Source organism: Alnus glutinosa, chromosome 1 (genome assembly GCF_958979055.1).
Source record: "Alnus glutinosa chromosome 1, dhAlnGlut1.1, whole genome shotgun sequence".
NCBI classification, from domain to species: domain Eukaryota; kingdom Viridiplantae; phylum Streptophyta; class Magnoliopsida; order Fagales; family Betulaceae; genus Alnus; species Alnus glutinosa.
In genome coordinates, this window is record NC_084886.1 from 45,961,602 (window position 1) to 45,980,388 (window position 18,787).

Consider the following 18,787-nt stretch of genomic DNA (forward strand, 5'->3'; position numbering starts at 1 on the left):
TGTTTCTTCTACTTCCAGTCAAAACAAATAAAACTTTTCACGTTCAATCCTCCGCGATTGTTGATGGATGATGATTCACATAAACAAAAAACAAAACAAACCATCACACCATTTTCGTTAGAAAGCGGTCGTTTGTTGCAACCAAACGTGATTTTGCGACGTGATTTTGGGGGCAAGAGGGCCGGGTTCTTACGCGTTTTGAGCCGTTGATTTTTCTTTCTTTCTTTTTTTTTTTTTTTTTTAACATGTATATGTTGAAAATTATTTTTGAGGTTCGTAATTATTTAAATTATAATTAGTCTTTTCGGCTCTCCACACGTAAGATGTTGTTTTCAGTGCAAATACGTACGTTTGTTAAAATTAATAATTTTTACCAATAAATTCTAATTGAATGCCAGTGTAATTAAAAAAGGTGAGATTCTAAATTTTTTTCCCATTGAATACGTATTTGATGTATCAATAAAAAAATAATTTTTTTTTTTGTTATAAATGATGTTTAATTTATGGTAGCAGGACGCGCGGAACCAGGGGCGGTTTCGAACTCTATCATTTGGTGTCATTTCATTTAAATTATTAAGCATAATTACTAAAATAATGAACAAATAAATAAAATCTAAAGACTTATATTGATCAATACTACGCATACTTAATAAAATAATGAACAAATAGACTTATATTGATAAATAATAAACATAATTATTAAACAGATGGTGTCATTTGATTTAAGTGATTACTACAACTAATAAAATAAAATATTATTAGTTATAGTAATCAATTGAATGATCTCTTGGATTTTCCTTGCCCTTGCTTGGAAGAGTCAAAGTACTAATTTAAATAATTAAATTTACTATTTTTTATTATCTTAAAATTTTGAGATAAATAGTGATTTAAATTGATATCAAAACGTAAGTCTTGACTCCGAACCTTAATTATTAAATATTCTTATTAAGAAAGACTGTGAGCCCTTCCATGAGGAAGTATGTTAAAATATTAATTAAATGATTAAATTTGTCATTGTCTATTAATTTAAGCTCTTGAGATAAATGATGATTTAACTGTCAAAGTCGATGTCCTGAGTTTAAACCTTGACTCAACAATTTACCTCTAGTTTCAATTGAAATATTATATGTACTGGGCCTAATTTATTGAGGTAAAGTGTTAGTATATATTAATTAAATTATTAGATTTATCATTTTCTATTACCTTAAGCTTTTAGGATAAATTGTGATTAAATATTAAGCTTAATTTAGGTTACTCTCATCCGTGTATATATATATTTAAAAAAAAAAAAAAAAAAAAAAAAAAAAAAGAAAGAAAAGAAAAATTTTCAAGGACACTACAAGGTAGTCATGGCACAACCAAAATGATTTATAGACAAAGTGAGAAAGTGCTCCACGCCACCATCTCCACTAGCATACATGATCTCAGTGGCATGGCTCAGCCAAATAATTTTATATATATCCTTGTGGTGCGGACCGTACGGTCACGATATTCATGATTTTCTCCCAATGTGCGACATGTTTCGTCGGCCATACAATTCTCCTAAGGATTAAACCCAAGCAGTGTTGGGGCTATCCTTAGCAAAGGCTCTAGAGTGTTTGGTTGAAACTTCCTCGCAAAAAGGAAGCAAATTGTGGTCGTGCGACCATTATAACTACAATTAAACCCATGTCTCACCGCATTCAGAAACGTTTCGGACACATCCTTCCCCACGAACCTTGTAGGGTGCGACCCACCTCTGGACCAATCAACCCATGTAATGCTCCTGTTCGAGTTCATGTCCGGGTGAGTTTTGGTCACAAGGGTTGCCAAGTAGTGCTCATCCATATAACATGGAGGCCTGCAATGGTTCTCAAAAATGGGGTAGTATTTCACATCTGATACTATCTCTACAGCCAGCCGCCGGTGAACTTCGAACCACTGGTTGCCTTTACGCCAATCGGACAGTAATATGGTTGGCCACATTCGTTTATTGTAACGACCACGACCCATCTGTCGTGGGTCATCGAACGAGCCAACAAAACTTTGGTTGGAGTTTATGAGGTAGCTGTAAATTGTTGTAAAGTTGAATAGAGGGATGCATGTTTCAGAGAGTAACACAAATCTCTCATTGGAGAAGTCAAGTAGGGCATTGGCTAATAGGCGCCTCTCTGCATCCATCATTGTGGCACGTCCCCATTCCACTGGCTGCCAAAATACAAACAAAAGTTAAATTTGTACAGAAAAATCGGATAAGGTCCTAAGGATTTATGTAATTCGGTTGTTCAAATTGCACGCAATTCTGATAATTCCACATATATGAGCAGTGGCGGACCTAGGTTTATAAAAATGGAGGGGCCAAATTGAAAAGAAAAAAAATAGAGAGGGCAAAACTCAAAAAATTAAAAAAAATTAAGGGGTAAAATTTTTAAATTTTTTTTTTTTTTGGGAAATTTTTTTTTTTTTAGGGAAAAATTTTGGGGCTTGGGGGGGCCAGGGCCCCCCCTAGCCTCCAGGTAGGACCGCCCCTGTATATGAGAGTTGCAGAGTACATGCTCCGGATAGTGAACCTCGGAACCTCCTCTCTATGGGACTGCCTATATTGTGTGCAATTCGAGCAAACAATTGCAGAAAATCCCAATACGATATAAACTTGACCGACTGGTTAACATTTTGATAGGATTTTTTGTAGCAAAGCATTTTTTGGAATGAGAGAGAATGCTATAAATTTCTAACCTTGCTTGGTATTCTCCGGTTGAAAAACGCTGAGGATTCCAGTGGCTTATTATTGAGTTCTGAGGAATTATGGAGGTAAATTGAGTAGAACCCAGCATGTCCCTTGAAGAACTTTTCCCATAGCAGTGCCAACGGCAATCTCCCCCTGGTTAAGAACATGAATGCCACCTTTGGCGTCCGATTGTAGGGGAACGTTTCCAGATGTGGCACCATTGATGCTCTCCACATTAGCTCCTCATCGCTCATCGAATGTGATAGCTCCTTGGGAGCTATCCAGTCACTCAAGGAGGGAGCAGATGAAGAAGAACATGAAGGCGAAGGTGACATTGGATAAAATGTAGTGGGTTGCGGGAGGTAAAACTCATTGGAGGATAGGAATTTTCTAGCACGATTGTTGATGAAAATTCCTAGTATCATTACGAAAAACGCTAAGGACAAACCGAAGAAAATGGTGGTTGTAACATGTAAACTTCTTCCTTTAACTCTTCTAATACGGATGGAGAGTTCTTTTACGAACACAGTCACCTTACACTGCTTCATCTCTTTATCTAGCTTACACATATACACTGTAATCAAGAGCTCGGAAATCTTTAATCTTCATTCATGCAAATTAGGTTCTGGAGACGTGATTTTAAGCCATGAACCAAAGAGAGTGGGCAGGGTCTAAAACGGTTTGATTCGAGCAAGGTGAAGCAAGGGCACATGGGAAGTGCAAGGAGTTGGGTGAATAACGTTATGGATGGATGGATGGATGGGATGATGGGCCTTAGGATTCACGAGAGTAGGGGGAGAGAGCACAAATATCATGTTCCAGTTCCACATTTAGCTTGTAACCAGTTGAATATAATATACGAGGTAAAGAAAAAACATAGCAGTTTCTTGGGGGAGAGAGAGAGAGACTGAATTGCTCTCTTCTCTACTTTTCACTATAATCTCGTCTTAAATCTTAATGTCAATAACCAACATATTCCTTAGTTTATTCATTAAAAAAAAACTCCTTTAATTATGAGATTCGGCTTTCTTATGTACATGTAACATACTCCCGTCTAACATTGTAGTTACTAATGACCTTTTAGAGAAAAGACTCATGCACAACAGTTGTGCAACTATTGTGCAGGTTTATAGACACATGGGATGCACAACAGTTACACAACTGTTGTGCACCAATCAGCTCTCGACCTTTTAATAGCATCATATCAACCATTTACACCCTGTTCCACCAACTTCTGGAAATTTCTCCCAATACAGAATGAAAGTAAAAGGACGGATCACTGATATATTTATATATCTATATATACTTAATTATCTTACAGATGGATCGTCATTGATTTCCAGAATGTAAGCCCTAATGGGTCTCATTTGGAACTGAACTTATTAACCAAGTACAACGCGGCAATGCTAGCCACTATACCAGCAATAAATGTTTTAGATGTCCTTACCTTCTGATAATTTAACTGCAGACCACAACTAAGGTATGCCCAAATCCACCGGGAAAGGAAACACAGCCCACAAGTTTTTCGAAATTTCTGAATCGTAAATGCCTACACAGAGCAATGCAGTAGTCTCGTATCAGCACTACTAGAAATGAAGAAGCACTATCACAAACAACTATTTGTTTCCAGATAATGAGATATCCCTGCATCTACAATGTTACATTATATTAGCATTAAAGTTTTATTTTCTGGGGTCTATGTGGTTGGATGGTTATTTTCCCTTCAATTTTGACAAGGGATAGTTCAGTGATTCATTAATGTTATATATAGAGCTTTTAAATCCAGGGAAGCTGCAAGGTAAGTGGGTCCAAACCTAAGACAGTTGATGTGCAGACCACAAGAAGAAGCCTTCCTCACTTCGGTTACAATTTACCCACCTTGTCGGGAAATGCATTCAAACTGTAATTGAAAGTTTCTAAAGAGAAGCCCTGCACACTCTCAAATGTATTTTGGAATTTCACTCAAATAAGGAATGTGACTAAAATATGTATGCTTGCAGAAGAATTTGTAATCATTTCAAACATGGATAATGAAGTATCCAAAGACCCTTCAAATTATTCCACTATAGGAAATATATTGTTTCAAAATAATATATGGATCAAAAAGACATGGTACAACTGAACTCCATGGATCAAAAAGAACAAAAATAAAAAACTGTAGAGAATAATCAACAATGAAGCCAATGCAAGTATGCAGGGCAGTGAATAAGATTTAACTCACTGAAGTCTGCTATGCCCAGATTGCCCAAAGATGAAGGGAAGAGAACACAAGTGAGGTAATCATACATGCTTCATTCCCTAATACTCCCAACATTTTTCTTTTTTTATTGGTGACTTACAAGCCCCCTCCCTCCCTTCCATGGTGTTCTTACAAGGTGAGGAAGTGTTATTTGAGGTAGAGCTCATTGGCTTCCAGCACACCCTTATTTGTTGAGGTCATTAAAATGTAAGGCAAACTTAATTCTATCATCCTATCAAGTGAAAACTTGAACACTTAAAGGCAGGACATTTGCATGGCAACAGTTGACTAATTATATTGAAAGTTGGCTTAGAAATAAAAAATTGAAAGAAAGAAAAATCATAAAAGTTACTTTAAGCAGATCTAACATCTGCCCAACTAAAAAGGAGACGTGTATATCCTATTGTAACAATTGTATTTGTTCTTATGTTTAAAAAAAATAAAAAAAATCAATGAGACAAAGCAAATGAACTTTATCCCTTTAATGGGTAATATGTGAGAACTACCCAACCAAATGTATATGCAAGCTAATACGTGAAGATGTATAGCCATGGAAAATGCCGGTGTTGAAACAGGCAAAAAGTCACCTTTGGTAACCTATCTTGCTGGGCCAGGTGATCCACATGAAGCCTCACATTGGATGCAGCAGGAATCCATAATCTGCGATCAACCTCAGAGTACACATCTGCAACTATGTCAAACAATGTTTCTGCTCCATTTTCTATTGCTTTCAAGACAGAAGTTTCTCTACTTCTGCGGTTCCTGAATATTGCAATGATCCTATGTCAAGATTTAGTAGATATCATTGCTACATTTACTGTAGTTCTGAGATCCAAGAAGACCAAACTGGCAGAAAGACTAGCTCCTGGCCCCAACGATAAAATTGGTGAACAAAAAGTAAATATTGAGTGAATCTTTTTCATATGAGCATAAACTTTTTATTAACAAACAACCCACATGTCAGACGAAAATTTATTTTCTAAGAATAGCAAAGGTGATTTTAAACCTCTCCAACAAAACAAAAAGACAAGGAAAAAAAATCTACGATAAATGGTTATGCAAAGAAAGGAGGGGGAAGTACCTGGAAGGGCTCATTTTTAAAGATCCCATTATAGGTAAAATTTTGTAGACAATTTAGCCTAAAGTAGGAAACAGGGAAATAAAGAAAATGATTTATGTTCATACTTGAGATATCCACAAAGCATGTGTTTTGGCCACAGGTTAACTCTCCCATGCATGGGAATCAAAGCATGTGGGGAAAGCTCCATCAATTTGTACGTTGTATGGAAGTATTGCTGCATAAACAAAAGAATCTTTTGAGATTTTTAGAAACATAAACATGAAAGCTTTATGGAGACAAGTACAATTAGGGATCTCCACAACTAGGGCTTTCACGTGAACTTACAGCCATATTTCCACCAGAAGTAACGTCCAAAACAGCACTTCCTTGACTGAAACAGAGCACAAATTAATTAGTAGAGAGTTTTTGGTTGAAAAAAAGAAAAGATCAAGAACAAAATCAAGTGCCCCATTCACAATCCAAAACAAAAAACAAAATCTGCAAGAGAGAGAGAGAGAGAGAGAGAGAGAGAGAGAGAATTTGAAGACAAATAAAAAGTAGTTTTTCATTCATTAAGGTTATCTAAATCCACTGAGCCTCCTATCAACCATTTCCTATTGAACATCATAGGGTTTGAACTCAAGTTGAAATGGAGTTCAACTTGAGTTATTTGAAACAGTGCATTGGGATATAACACTAACTAATTAAGCATCTTTTCTTTCTTCACACGCTACCCACCCATCCACACAAAAACATGAAAGAAGTTTTTCTCATCATCTTAAACACGCATTTGTAATACGATAATGGTTGGATCGTTAGTCTATGTATTATAGAATTGGCATTGCATGCATTTGGAGGTGATAAAACCCTGTATAATAATATTCACCTTGTACTAAATCAAACAAAATTGTAAATTAGTGGCAAAATCACTTCATCAGGTATGTGCCAACAGGAATTTGAAGGAAATCTACATTACAAGTCACATTTAATTTCCTCATCTAAATTGGAGGTCAGAATGCAATATCGAAAAATGTCAATTAATTAATTTAGCTTCATATTATAACCCATGAGCAAAGAAAAAAAAAATCTAGTAATTGAAGGGGTAAACATTTTGGTAAATACACACCTCAGTCTGGGCATTCTCTTAAATATAGTTAAGAAATCTGGATGATAATAGAACCTAGTTTTATTAACAAAAATCTGACAATCAAATTACTGGTAAAGATGCCAATAATACTGTCTGTAAAAGCACCTATGACCCTCGCCAGATTAGAGAATGAGAGTAGTTATCTACAGAACCTTACCCAACACAATGGTCACCAACAATCAATGACTGAGTACTCACATGAAGCAGTGCCATGTGGCCATCTGTATGTCCCTATATTAATAAGAACATTCTATTTTCAGATACAATGTAGAATGCAGGTCGTATATGATAATTAAATTTCAAACTTTATATAAAGGAACAAGAAAGGCAAATTAAATCAGTATAAAAACATGAAACTATCAAAAAGCTTGAGCTTTTTTAAGAGAACTCTGACGTATTAGCCACATTTTATGGCAAGTTCTATTTCTTTCCCGACAACAAGGATAAAATTAAATCAGTGTAAAAACATGAAACTATCAAATTTCGTAAGCTTTTTTCTTAGAGAACTCTGATGCTTTAGTGGACATTTTATGGCAAGCTCCTTTTTTGATAAACACACCGAGAACTGTTTAGAGATCCTATGGACAAGTAAACTGCATAGGACTTGCGATCAGAAATAATGTCTTTTCCACCATAATGCTTTGCTGCAGTCAACAACCAGTCGGCAAGGTAATTCGAGAATTAATAATGCCGATGTGTCTTCGAGACATAAAGCAACACTCTGATTAAGGAGGCCATACCAAGAACATGGAAATAAAGAGAAGCTATAGAATCAAAGTATCCCTCAGAACTGACAATACTAGTCTCCTTCTATGATATTGGATCACCAGTCTTTCACACTATATAACTAAACAAACCTAATGGGCTATTGTTCCTTAATTTTGGCCCCTGACCTCCTTATTATTGTTTTAAAGTACAATATAGGCGATGATATCAAGGTGAGGGAAGTTGTCTAATTTTTTTTTTCTTCTTAATCAGTGTTTTGTGTTTGGAAAAGTATTTTCGAAAACGAAAACTGAAGTGTTTTCTGTGGGGACCACATCTAAAAACTTGTTTTGATAACTACGTCTAAAAAGTGTTTTCAATGTTTAAAATGCAAAAACAGTTTTTGAACATTGCAACCAGACAAGCACGATAATGTTTATAGGGAACCCCAAGGTCTTTTCGTGTTTAAAGTCACAATCTCAAACTTACAGGACCTGCGACCAATAACTTGAAAGGTGCATTATAATATGGAAGACTTAATGTAAGATATGGATGTCTGTTTTACAACCATCCAAATGGACTTAATTGTGCCTCCCTATTCCTTCAACATTTTAACTTGAGAAGTTAGGCATTAAGTACATCAAGGCTTCCATGATACAATGGTCAAGCTTTCTCATGCTAATTTTCTTGGAAGGATACAATTTTCAAGCTTTCTCATACTAAAAGGACCTCAATTAGGTATATTTGAGAAAAGCCTATCACAGGATCCCCGAAGAAAATTAAAAACTATTCCATGCAGGGAAATATTACAAAATTTATCAACTTCATCACTAGAGATGGAAGGCTAACTAGCCTGAAAACATCTGGAGGATGAACAGGTGAGCTTGTAATGGCTTACCCCAAATGATACTTAAATTTCCAACAAAAAGAGCATTTTCCTTTGTAGTTGTGGAATCAAAAAATTGTGTGAATGAGAAATACCGGTGCAAAAATGACACTTAATTGCTGACCACCAATGCAAATATCTTCTGCTCCAGAAACTGAGGTATAGCCAAGAGACCAGTCACCTGTCATCATCTAACATATATTAAGGTTTCATATAATTGATGAAATCAATCTAAAATTATAGAGGTTGAATCAGTTAAAAGGTCTAGACAACCAAGACTTCGTGAAATAAAAAATTACCAGCCTTTGTAGCCAAGTGGCACTTCTCCTAGGAGGTCTGGGTTTTAAACCCTTAACGATTGCGGATTAGTGGGAAAATAAGGGTGTTTCTTCCATTATTAAGGAAAAATAAATTAAGCTTACAGAAGGCCCTTAAGGTAATAAGATATCAAATCGTATCTACATTTCTAAAATTAATAGAAACATCAATATTGTGTTGGTATTCAAAGATGCAATTGTTCTAAGCCATATAAACATGTCCAGGTAGTCATCCAAACTCAACAAGAAGGTAAGTTGGTTAAAATATAGCATTTTCAAACTACTCAATATGTAAGCATAAACCCCAAACCATCACACTGCTAATTAAGTCAAGATATTCATAAGAGGCAATAGTAACACCAAGGATAACAAGAGCTAGGATACAGGCTTACAAGCACTAGGTTCTCAACTCAAGAATCATTTATTTGGTTTTCATAAGTCAATCTTTGGCTCCCTAAAGACTGAAGATACTCCAACCAACTGAGCTACCTGAACCACTTTCCTAAATTCTGTTTTTCAGGAGCAATGTAGGCATTGATGAATAAGTGTAATTCATTGTCCATGCCAAAATTTATCTGATTTCCTTCCTCTTCCATTGGAGGAACTTTATGTAATATATAATCCAAAGAATGATGAAGAGAGGTTTGACCCCACAAATAAGCATTCTTTTGTCATACTTTAAATGACCATCCATATAAGTGAATTACGTGTTCATTGTATGACACAAGAGTCTCCACTGTAAACCAATATTGGGGGTCAAGGTTTGGTATTAGGACGTAGCACGATCCACTCTTTTCTTTCCGCCGTTCAACCAAAAGATATAGATAACAGAGGACTAAAACCTAGAGGAGACTTCTTCTTAGCTAATCTCATGGTGTTGTGTTATTTTGGTTGCATTATAGATAGAGTTAACTACTTTAGTTGTTAACCTGTGGCTGTTAAAATTCCCATGCAGGCCACGCTCACATTGATAGTCATAGGAAAAATTGCTAAATTGTTAAGCTATTTAGGTGCTTTACTGTTTGGATGTAGGTAGGTGATTAGGTGAAAGCACATAACAAGTCCTGTATATGATGTTGAATTTTTTTTTTTTCTGTGGGCAACATGATATTGATTTTTTTAAGCACATAATGTTGATTGTTGATGCAATGGTTTTGTTGCTTGTCCTTTTCTTTTTCTAGTTACTTTTTCTTTTTTTCTTTCCTTCTTTCTTTTCTTTTTTTTGGAAAAGAAAGACAGAAAACCAGTTACTTGTTAAATTTTGACATCTTAAGTAAATTCGTATTATTTCGCTTAAATTGTGCACAAAGTTCTGTCAACTTACAAGAAGAATAGGTATACATCAGTTGCATGAGGTAAAACAATTTACTGACAAAAAAATTATATTATTAGTCCAGCCCCCCAAGAGAAAAGCCATGGCTCCACCACTGGTCATGAACTTAATACACGTAAATAATGAGTAAAGACAGAAGATTAAGAAATAACGTTATATCTTGAAACAATCAGTAATGTCAACCATGAGACGCAAACTATAATTTCAACAGTCATAACCTTTTCCAATGCGCCGCATTGTATTTTCATGTGCTAATAGAGTAGCATCAGGATTGGACTTTTGGATAATTGAAAGACCTGAAACAAGCCAAAAAACATAGAATTAACAACCACTATCGCACCTGGTTGAAATAAACTACATTAATCAGAACTCAGAATGTAGGTGCCCAGCTAAAGTAAATTTGTTGTGAATAAATTGTTTTTTTACAAGTAATCAAATTATATTAAAAACAAAAAGGGCGCAAACCAAGTACACATTAAGTACACAAGAGAGACACCTAACTAGACAAAAGAAAAAAGAAAAAAATCAAGAAAATCATTAAAGTTGTAAAATAGTTGCGACTTGTGAGTGATAGTCTCAACGAGAGAGCGCCAAAGGGAAAGAAGAATGTTTATGGAGTGGAAGTGACTATAAGTGATCATTTTTGTGTTTTTGGAAAAGGTAAGTGATCATGGGTAAGATTATTTCTTTAGTTGCTTTTCCTTCTTTTTTTTCCTTTGGATTGGTAAATACAACTCATAACCCACTACATAGGTTTTCTTTGTACTTTTCTTTTCCAAAAGAAAACCTATGATTTTCTTGTTTTTCTATGCTCAATTATTAAGTTTAGGTGTATCTTCACCTGTCAACTAGAGGTGAACAAGCAAGCGATTATTAACTGCCTGTTAACCCCTTTGGTGGGCGATTGGAAAAAAACCGCTAACCGCCTAGGGGTTGTGCGGTTAGCGGTTTTAAGGGTAAGCAAAGGTGGTTAATAGCCGCGAGCCGTCTACCCTTGTATATAATATATATTATATATTATAAAGTGCAGGAGCTTGAGGCAAAGGTTGGGAACTTCTTGCAAGTATTGAGGGAAGGAAAAAGATAACAAATATTAATGGTGATAGTTGCTCGTACGTATCTTCATGACTAGCCAAACAACTTCGTTCTTCCTTGGATGTTTCTGACCACATTGCAGAGGCTACGTGATCTTGGAGCTCGAAGGGTTCTATTGACAGGTACCGGACCAATTTTCGTAAATAGCCCTATACTCATATGAGGGCTATATAGTTTGCACCGTATCCATGTTAACTGTCATAGTGAAAGATGATATTCCAGGTAGAGTCAAATTGAGACGTCATCTAGTCTATTGAAGCAAGCAAGCTGTCCCACACCGAATAGATGAGAAAAAGTGCTCAAGAGAACTCTTATATAAAAGGGAAGCTTGTCCCACATCGGAAGCATAACTTTAAGTTAGCAAGCTCTTACCTATAAAAAAGGGATGCCTGTCTTGTGCTTTCTGCGAATAGACTGTGACTTTCAGGCGTGTCTTTTTTATTTAAAAATTAACGATAATTTATATATTAATATTTGAATTAAATATTAAATAAACGAGCTGCTCGAGCTCAAATATAGAAAATTAGTTAAAGTTTTAAAAATGTTTCAAACTCAAAAGGTAGTTATGCGGTGCGGTTATGAGTTTCAATAACCGCTAATTGTCGATTATTTTAAAACCACTAACCGCCTAAGGTGGAGTGGTTGCAGTTACAAAAATCACTTGTACACCCCTACTGTCAACCCATCGGACCATCCCTCCCCCTAACAAAAGAAATATTAACTATGTTTTTATCCAAACATTCATAGACTAGCAAGATTAGAATTGTTGTTAGAATATTAATTAAATAATTAAATTTAGTATTTCCTATTAGCTTAAACTTTTGAGATAACTAGTGATTTAATCAAAACAAAAGTCTTAATTTCGAACCTTATCTCTGAAATTCACCTCCCATTTCAATTGAATATTATACGTGTTGGGCCTCACTTATTGAATGAGAGTTTGAGCCCATACGTAAGTGAGAGTGTTTGCATATTAATTAAACGATTAAATTAACTATTTCTTATTAGCTTAAGCTTTTGGAATTAACAATTCTAAGTTTTATTCTTTATCATATTTCTAGCATTTTATATGTAAGCTATTATGAACCAAATTTTGCTTGTCATTTCCCAATTTCAACACTAAACATACTGAACTACTCGGGGCTTTTATATGTTTATGATCTATCTTCTTATTTATGTGTAATCTACTATTGTAATGACGTACAAAAAGGTCCAATTAAGACAACTTCAAGAATTAAACAACAAAATTGACTTTTACAGTCAAGAAAGTTTCTTGTTATAAAAACTTACCATCTACATGATCCCGATGGTGATGGGTAACAAATACCACTAACTTTCGTGGCAAAGCGGCAACTATTTTTTGGAGCTGATCATGAAAAAAACAATTTTATCAAGTTCATCAAAAACTCACAGAAAAATCAAAATAATTATAATTTAAGCGCTATTTGTACTAAGGATGACTGTATATCATTCCATAGGCAAGTACAAGACACATTTCCAAGACTAGTGAACTTTTTTTATATACTTATTTCTAAGAATGTTGGACTGATTAATATAAGTTAAAGACAATAAAGGTGAATTAATCAGTGGTGATAAACATCATCAATACTCTGTGCAATAAAATGATTAACCATATTAAAAGGTTTGAGTAAAGAACCACAGACAACCAGCATTTCTGTTAAGTTAGATCCTTCACCATGTGGTATAAAACTAGAAATAAAAAAGACAAACATTAGAAGAATCCTTAGAAAGCATGGAAAAAACAAAGGAGTTGATTCCTGACTCTTATAGCTCACAGACTTGATAGTTGAGATGTTTACATAGGATCCTTCACAGGAGAGTCCCAAAGCCAAGTCTATTATTACAAGCCAATCAAACTGCACCGAAGGATCATTAAACAACTCCAGGGAAAGCCATATGACCTCTTGAAAAGGACAAAAAGATTCTGTTGATGGGTAACGCTGCCAAGACCCATTGGAGGTCCCAAGAATCCCAAAAGGATCAAGCATGAAACCAGATGGAATCCAGCTGAAGTGAGACCAAGTGAGCCCAAAACCACCTCAGTGGCCTCAAATCCACGAAAAAGAGCCTTAGGCAACATCAAACAGAGTTGTGCTGGAACATCGGGACTGATTTCCATACACGAAATGTCTGCCGATTGAAAGAGGAAATATATTCTCTCCATAGAGACGAGGAAAGGATACTCTAATTATCAGAATGGGCTAATGATCCCATCAAACAAATGGATCATATTCCTATTAAAAAGAATGCTCTATAGGATGGAGCTCTAGAAAAGGAACGAACTTTTATTGGCAGCCCAACAACAAGAGCTGTATTGGATCAAATACAGGCAGAATTTATCAGAGACCCATCATTTTCATAGGCATTCCATATTTAAGGGACACATCCAAAGTGTGTCAAAAAGAGAGCTGCAATTTTGGCCCAGAGGTTGGAGAACTTATCAAAAAGCCACTCCTCTTCTACGATGCTCCGATATTTCCATTTTTAAAGGGACACACCAAAAGTGTGCCAGACAAAGAGCTGCATTTTTAAAGGGACACATCAAAAGTGTGCCAGACAAAGAGCTGCGATTTTGGCTCAAAGGTGGGACCACTTGGTTTCTTATTAAATGGAAAACAATAGGTACGAGCCTCGAGTTTTTTTTTTTTTACTTTTTATAAGTTTAAAAGTAAGAGAATTTTGTTCCTCCCCTTCTTAGTTTTACTGTATAAATGTGTACATGCAGGTGCTTCACAAGTATTTAACAGGCCCAGAATAGGGGACAATCATACAATATTTGACTATTAAAAAATGATTTTATTCTTGAGCAGTGATCTTTATGACAACAAAGTTGTAAACTAGGACTAACCATGTTTAAATCAGAAGTGGCGTTGCCATTTCAAACATTAAAGTTCACTGAACTAGCAGATGATATTTGAGAATGAAAATGTCAAGCGGAGTAAAATGCTCAAAAGCATCTGTCACAAGGCAGAAGAGCACTGCCTCAGCACAACAAAATGATAAATCATACCTCTTCATGGAATTCAGACCGACATCCTGGATCCACTATCAATGCATCCCCATAAGCAACAAAACTATTTTTCTCACTTTCATTTGAAACATTTTCAGGTGCAAATACAATCAAGTTTGTCGTTAAAAAAGGCTTTCCTGTCCGACTTCCCATAGGTACAATTTTAACACCAGGAGGGTACTCCTGAGAAAAAAGGGTAAGTACAAAAAAGATAAATTGGAATGATGCATTGAAGCAACTATACAGAGAAATCCACTTGAATGGCAGTCTAAACGTTAAAAAATGATACAGAATCAGTATTTTCACATGCCGTGCTGATTCAGAATCTGTTTCACAATTACCTTCAGAGTTTAGAAAGACAGGTATTAGATTTAGGCAAAAACAGAAGCAACTTTATTGAAGAAAAGTTCTAATAAAGCCCTATTCAGGAAATAGCATATTGAACTTTAATATACATTTATACCAAGTTCAAGTAACCTCTTTTTTCTTTCTTTTTTTTTTTTGGGGGGGGGGGGGGGGGGGATTAGACACTGCCAGAAGGGTGTAGATACCTTGCCAAGGGATTTCAAACATGATACTCTTGGAATTTACATGTCCAAACACCAAATTTTCATTTTAACATTTTCTGCTTCAAAAGAAATGGGAAAGGAAAATAAATTTAAAAAAAAAAAAAAACCCAACTTTATAGTTTTAAACATTATACTGTTGGAATTTACATGTCTAAGCACCATATGTTCATTTTCACATTTTCTGCTTCAATAAAAATTGGGAAAGGGAAAAAAAAAGAACTTTATAGTATCAAACATGATACTGTTGGAATTTATATGTCTAAACTCTGAATTTTCATTTTTACATTTTCTGCTTCAAAAAAAATTAGAGAAAAAAACTACTTCATAGGCAATTCAAAATCATTCTAATGACCCTCAAAATACAAGTTCTTATCACTGCTTCCAGATCATCTCTTAACTTATAAGAACTACTTATTTGACAGCACGTCTTTCGCTGCAGCTAAATGCAGTATGTTTGCTCCATCAAGGATGACACTAAATCGAAAAAGAAAGCAAACCTGATGTGGTAAGATGGGTGGGAGTTTCTGATCTGCAGGTTGCATTGAGTCATTTATAAGACCAACAACTGCCAGAGGTCCCACACGATCACTGCCCAATTTCACTTCCAAAAGCCAGCTTAGACAACTTTGGACTGACATCCACTTGCTCTGCTCTGGTTATGTATATTCAACATCAGTTCTATATCCTATACAAGGTATAGTATGAGCAATACAAGTTGCAAATTGCTTAAATGAGATCCAAACATCCACATCAAGGAAGAAAGGAAATAATTTATCAGAAATGCCGAGGTCGTGACCACCAAAATATAAACTAACTTTACTCTTCTCTAGGTAAGCAATACGATTTTGTCAGGAAAGCAATACTCTTTTCTCATTTGAAGTCTACAAATTTATAAACATACCACATCTTACCAATTCAACAAATTTATTAAAGCACACATAAGAAGCACCAAGAGCACAAGCACTAATTTAAAACAATGGGTTTCTCAATGTGTTTAAAAGCAAGACCCAAGAAAGACATTAATATTCAGCATAGCAACCAAATAAAAGTAACAAAAAAATTACCAATTCAACAAATTTATTAAAGCAGACATAAGAAAACCTTGTAGATTTTGATCCCCAGCCACCAATTGTCCCGTAATGAACACAGTATGAACCGGCAAACCCGGTCCAAACTCAACTTCCTCCACATATTTCCAGAACTTCCACTCTCCCCCACCAGTGGCCACAAGCCCCAGTTGCTCCAAAACCTACAAGACCATCAACTTTCAAACCCCAATTCAGTAATCCTAATCCCATAGAATGCAATGCAACCCACATCTAAAACGCATCGCAAATTCAAAAGATACCCGCTGGAGAGCACAACTGATGTCGAATTGCCCCAAATTGATCTTCTCCGAACACCGTTCTGCGCCTTCCACGACAATCTGGGACTCGGACTCTGCCTCCAGAAGGTTCAACTGCGTCGAGGGCAGGTCCCAGAGATCGGAATCAACGTAGGAATCGTACTCATCGTCGCCGAATCTCGGCGGGCGCGTCTGTTTCACGAGGAGGAACTCGGCATCGTTTTGCGGGTTCTTGAGGATCACCGCGAGATTATGGATTGCTGCCATTGGAGAGAGGCTTGAAGAGGTTGGAAGAAGAATATGAAGGAGCGGGAACTGGAAGGTAGGGTCTAAGGGCAGGGTTAGGTGAAGACTAGATGGGGGTGGTTCTACCAAATGGCGGTGCTACCGTACCGGAGTTGATGAGCTCGGTTTTAAGCTGACCGTTAGGAATGCTTAGGAGTTTGTAATCAACGGAAGCATAATTCAGTTGCGTATACCAACAGCATGATTCCTGCACTGCCACAGCCAGCTTCAATGCAAAGCATTTTTTTTTTTCTTCTTCTATTCCTTTTTTTCTTTTGGATGGAAGGTAGTTGTGTAACTTGTTGTGCAGAGATTATTTCTCTTTTAAATGAGCTTTTTTATTTTCTTGTTAAATAATTAATTATCCAAAAAATTAATGTGACATATGAGCTTAAACTCTGAGCCTCATAAGTGGATAACAATAAGTATATTTTTTTTTTGTTTTTTTTTTTTAAGTAGATAACAATAAGTATTGAGAGATATCATCTTTTACCACTTTTGATCATCTTGTTTTGTTTATGTGACAAGGTAGCTTTATGATTTTTTTTTTCTAAAATACATAATAATAAAAGTAAAAATTGCCACATAAATAAAAATAGTCAAAAATTATATCTTAAGTTGCAATATCATAAGTATTTGTTGTAGGCGACGATCCTTCCAAACTTTGGAAGAAGAGGAGCATTGGCGGTTGAACAAAAGAAGAGTTACTGGTTCATATTTTTTTTTATTTTTTTTTAGATTAGAAAATTAAAGAGGGAGAATTTTATTTTTTTTAACAAACAGACCATAATCTTACAATTTGCTCGCTCATTTTACTTAGGCTGTTTTTTTGGCATTTGGGTTATCTTTTTGTGCGATTTTAAATCAAACTGCATAATATAAATTGTTTGGAAATTAAATTTTTAAAAATTGTAATATGAAAACACAAAAAATTTGTTTTTTCAAATTAGAAGTAAGTTACTTTTTTAAAAACGCATAATTTTAAAGGCTAATTTACGATTTTAAAAGTTAAACTGCAATTTTGCTAAACGCTTAGCTGCGTTTTTAAAAATCACTTTTTTCAAATCACAAACCCAACCGTTCAAATGAATTTGAGAGAAGTCGATTAGTTTAAGTGGAATGATAAAATTGCCCTGAAGAAATATGAAATAATAAATTTACCCTTATTTTTATAGTCATTGAAGTCACATGCCTATCTAAAACATTGATTGGACTGATATGAAACTTAATATAATTTTGTATCTGGCCCATTATCATCACGGGGAAAACAGTGATTGGGCTTCACCGTGGGTGTCTTTCGCATTTAACTTTCAGCTGGAGTCGCTTTGGGCTGGGCTTATTGCCTTACGGACAGAGGGTGGTGGTATGACTCATTGCACCAACAAGACAACAATAAATTGGTTGGGAGGAAAAAGATCCTCCAGAAGGTTCATTTTGATGCACACCACAATATGGTCAAAAAATTTCTTCAAATTGTGTTTGAAAAAAAAAAAAATTAAACTCAGTATATTAAATTAATATGCGTTTAAAATACATATAATTCTTGTATTTAAACACAGGTTAAAGTTTCAAAAAAAACTCTGTCCCGATAATATTGGTGGAATATTGATCATGTATAATGTCTATTCAACGTACGGAAACTTTTTCTCAATCAACACAAATGTGGCAAGGAAAACGTGCCACAGGAAAAGTGAAAGTTTATGCATGCCACATCCATATTTCCATAATGACCAATTTGGGGTACCCCCATTAGGCCATTAGGCCTCCATTGCCAAAAGTCACTGCCCTTTCATTCAGTGCTCTAAAGTTGCACGCGTGCTTCATTCCACAATTTTATTTTTTTGGATGAATAACATTTCACAATTTTCCTTCTGGCCCGCAATAAAACAAGTAGGAATTAATGGTAATATACTGGAAACATAGGAAACACAGTAAGCTTTGCACTTGCAGAACTTTTGGTATAGCTGATATTGAGACCTTATTCTTTGCCACTAGAATTGAAAAGTTGATTTTTTTTTTTTTTTTAAGTTGTATTATTTTATTATTTTTACATAATTTTTGAAAGATT

At 35.4% G+C, this 18,787-nt stretch overlaps 2 protein-coding genes across 5 annotated transcripts; both read right to left on the minus strand.

Annotated features, from left to right (window-relative positions):
- Window positions 1–1,429: 1,429 nt before the first annotated feature.
- LOC133852954 (glycosyltransferase BC10-like) lies at window positions 1,430–3,880 on the minus strand. The gene is made up of 2 exons (XM_062289564.1): window positions 2,716–3,880; window positions 1,430–2,187 (listed from the first exon to the last, which is right to left on the minus strand). Exons 1-2 carry the CDS (start codon window positions 3,274–3,276, stop codon window positions 1,543–1,545), a joined length of 1,206 nt encoding a protein of 401 aa, XP_062145548.1. The 5' UTR covers window positions 3,277–3,880; the 3' UTR covers window positions 1,430–1,542.
- Window positions 3,881–3,965: 85 nt separating this feature from the next.
- Window positions 3,966–17,003, minus strand: LOC133852913 (uncharacterized). Of its 4 annotated transcripts, none has more exons than XR_009896117.1 (13): window positions 16,438–17,002; window positions 16,191–16,338; window positions 15,587–15,741; window positions 14,521–14,703; window positions 12,780–12,855; window positions 10,613–10,690; window positions 8,840–8,925; window positions 7,311–7,384; window positions 6,352–6,397; window positions 6,132–6,241; window positions 5,534–5,708; window positions 4,522–4,643; window positions 4,119–4,256 (listed from the first exon to the last, which is right to left on the minus strand). XR_009896117.1 is itself a non-coding variant. In XM_062289562.1 (13 exons), exons 1-12 carry the CDS (start codon window positions 16,699–16,701, stop codon window positions 4,571–4,573), a joined length of 1,461 nt encoding a protein of 486 aa, XP_062145546.1. In that variant the 5' UTR covers window positions 16,702–17,001; the 3' UTR covers window positions 4,119–4,256; window positions 4,522–4,570. The 4 variants fall into 4 exon arrangements, 3 of the variants coding, with proteins under 3 accessions (XP_062145545.1, XP_062145546.1, XP_062145547.1); XM_062289562.1 differs by having other exon boundaries at window positions 4,522–4,636; window positions 16,438–17,001; XM_062289561.1 differs by lacking the exon at window positions 4,522–4,643 and having other exon boundaries at window positions 3,966–4,256; window positions 16,438–17,003.
- Window positions 17,004–18,787: the final 1,784 nt, after the last annotated feature.

Coding starts and splice junctions, on each gene's coding strand:
- LOC133852954 (XM_062289564.1), bottom strand. CDS start 3,276: ATGTGTAAGCTAGATAAAGAGATGAAGCAGTGTAAGGTGACTGTGTTC. Junction 2,188..2,715: donor ACCGGAGAATACCAAGCAAG/GTTAGAAATTTA, acceptor GTATTTTGGCAG/CCAGTGGAATGGGGACGTGC.
- LOC133852913 (XM_062289561.1), bottom strand. CDS start 16,701: ATGGCAGCAATCCATAATCTCGCGGTGATCCTCAAGAACCCGCAAAAC. Junction 12,856..14,520: donor GGTCTGAATTCCATGAAGAG/GTATGATTTATC, acceptor TTTCATGATCAG/CTCCAAAAAATAGTTGCCGC. Junction 4,257..5,533: donor AGCAAGATAGGTTACCAAAG/GTGACTTTTTGC, acceptor TGCTCTGTGTAG/GCATTTACGATTCAGAAATT.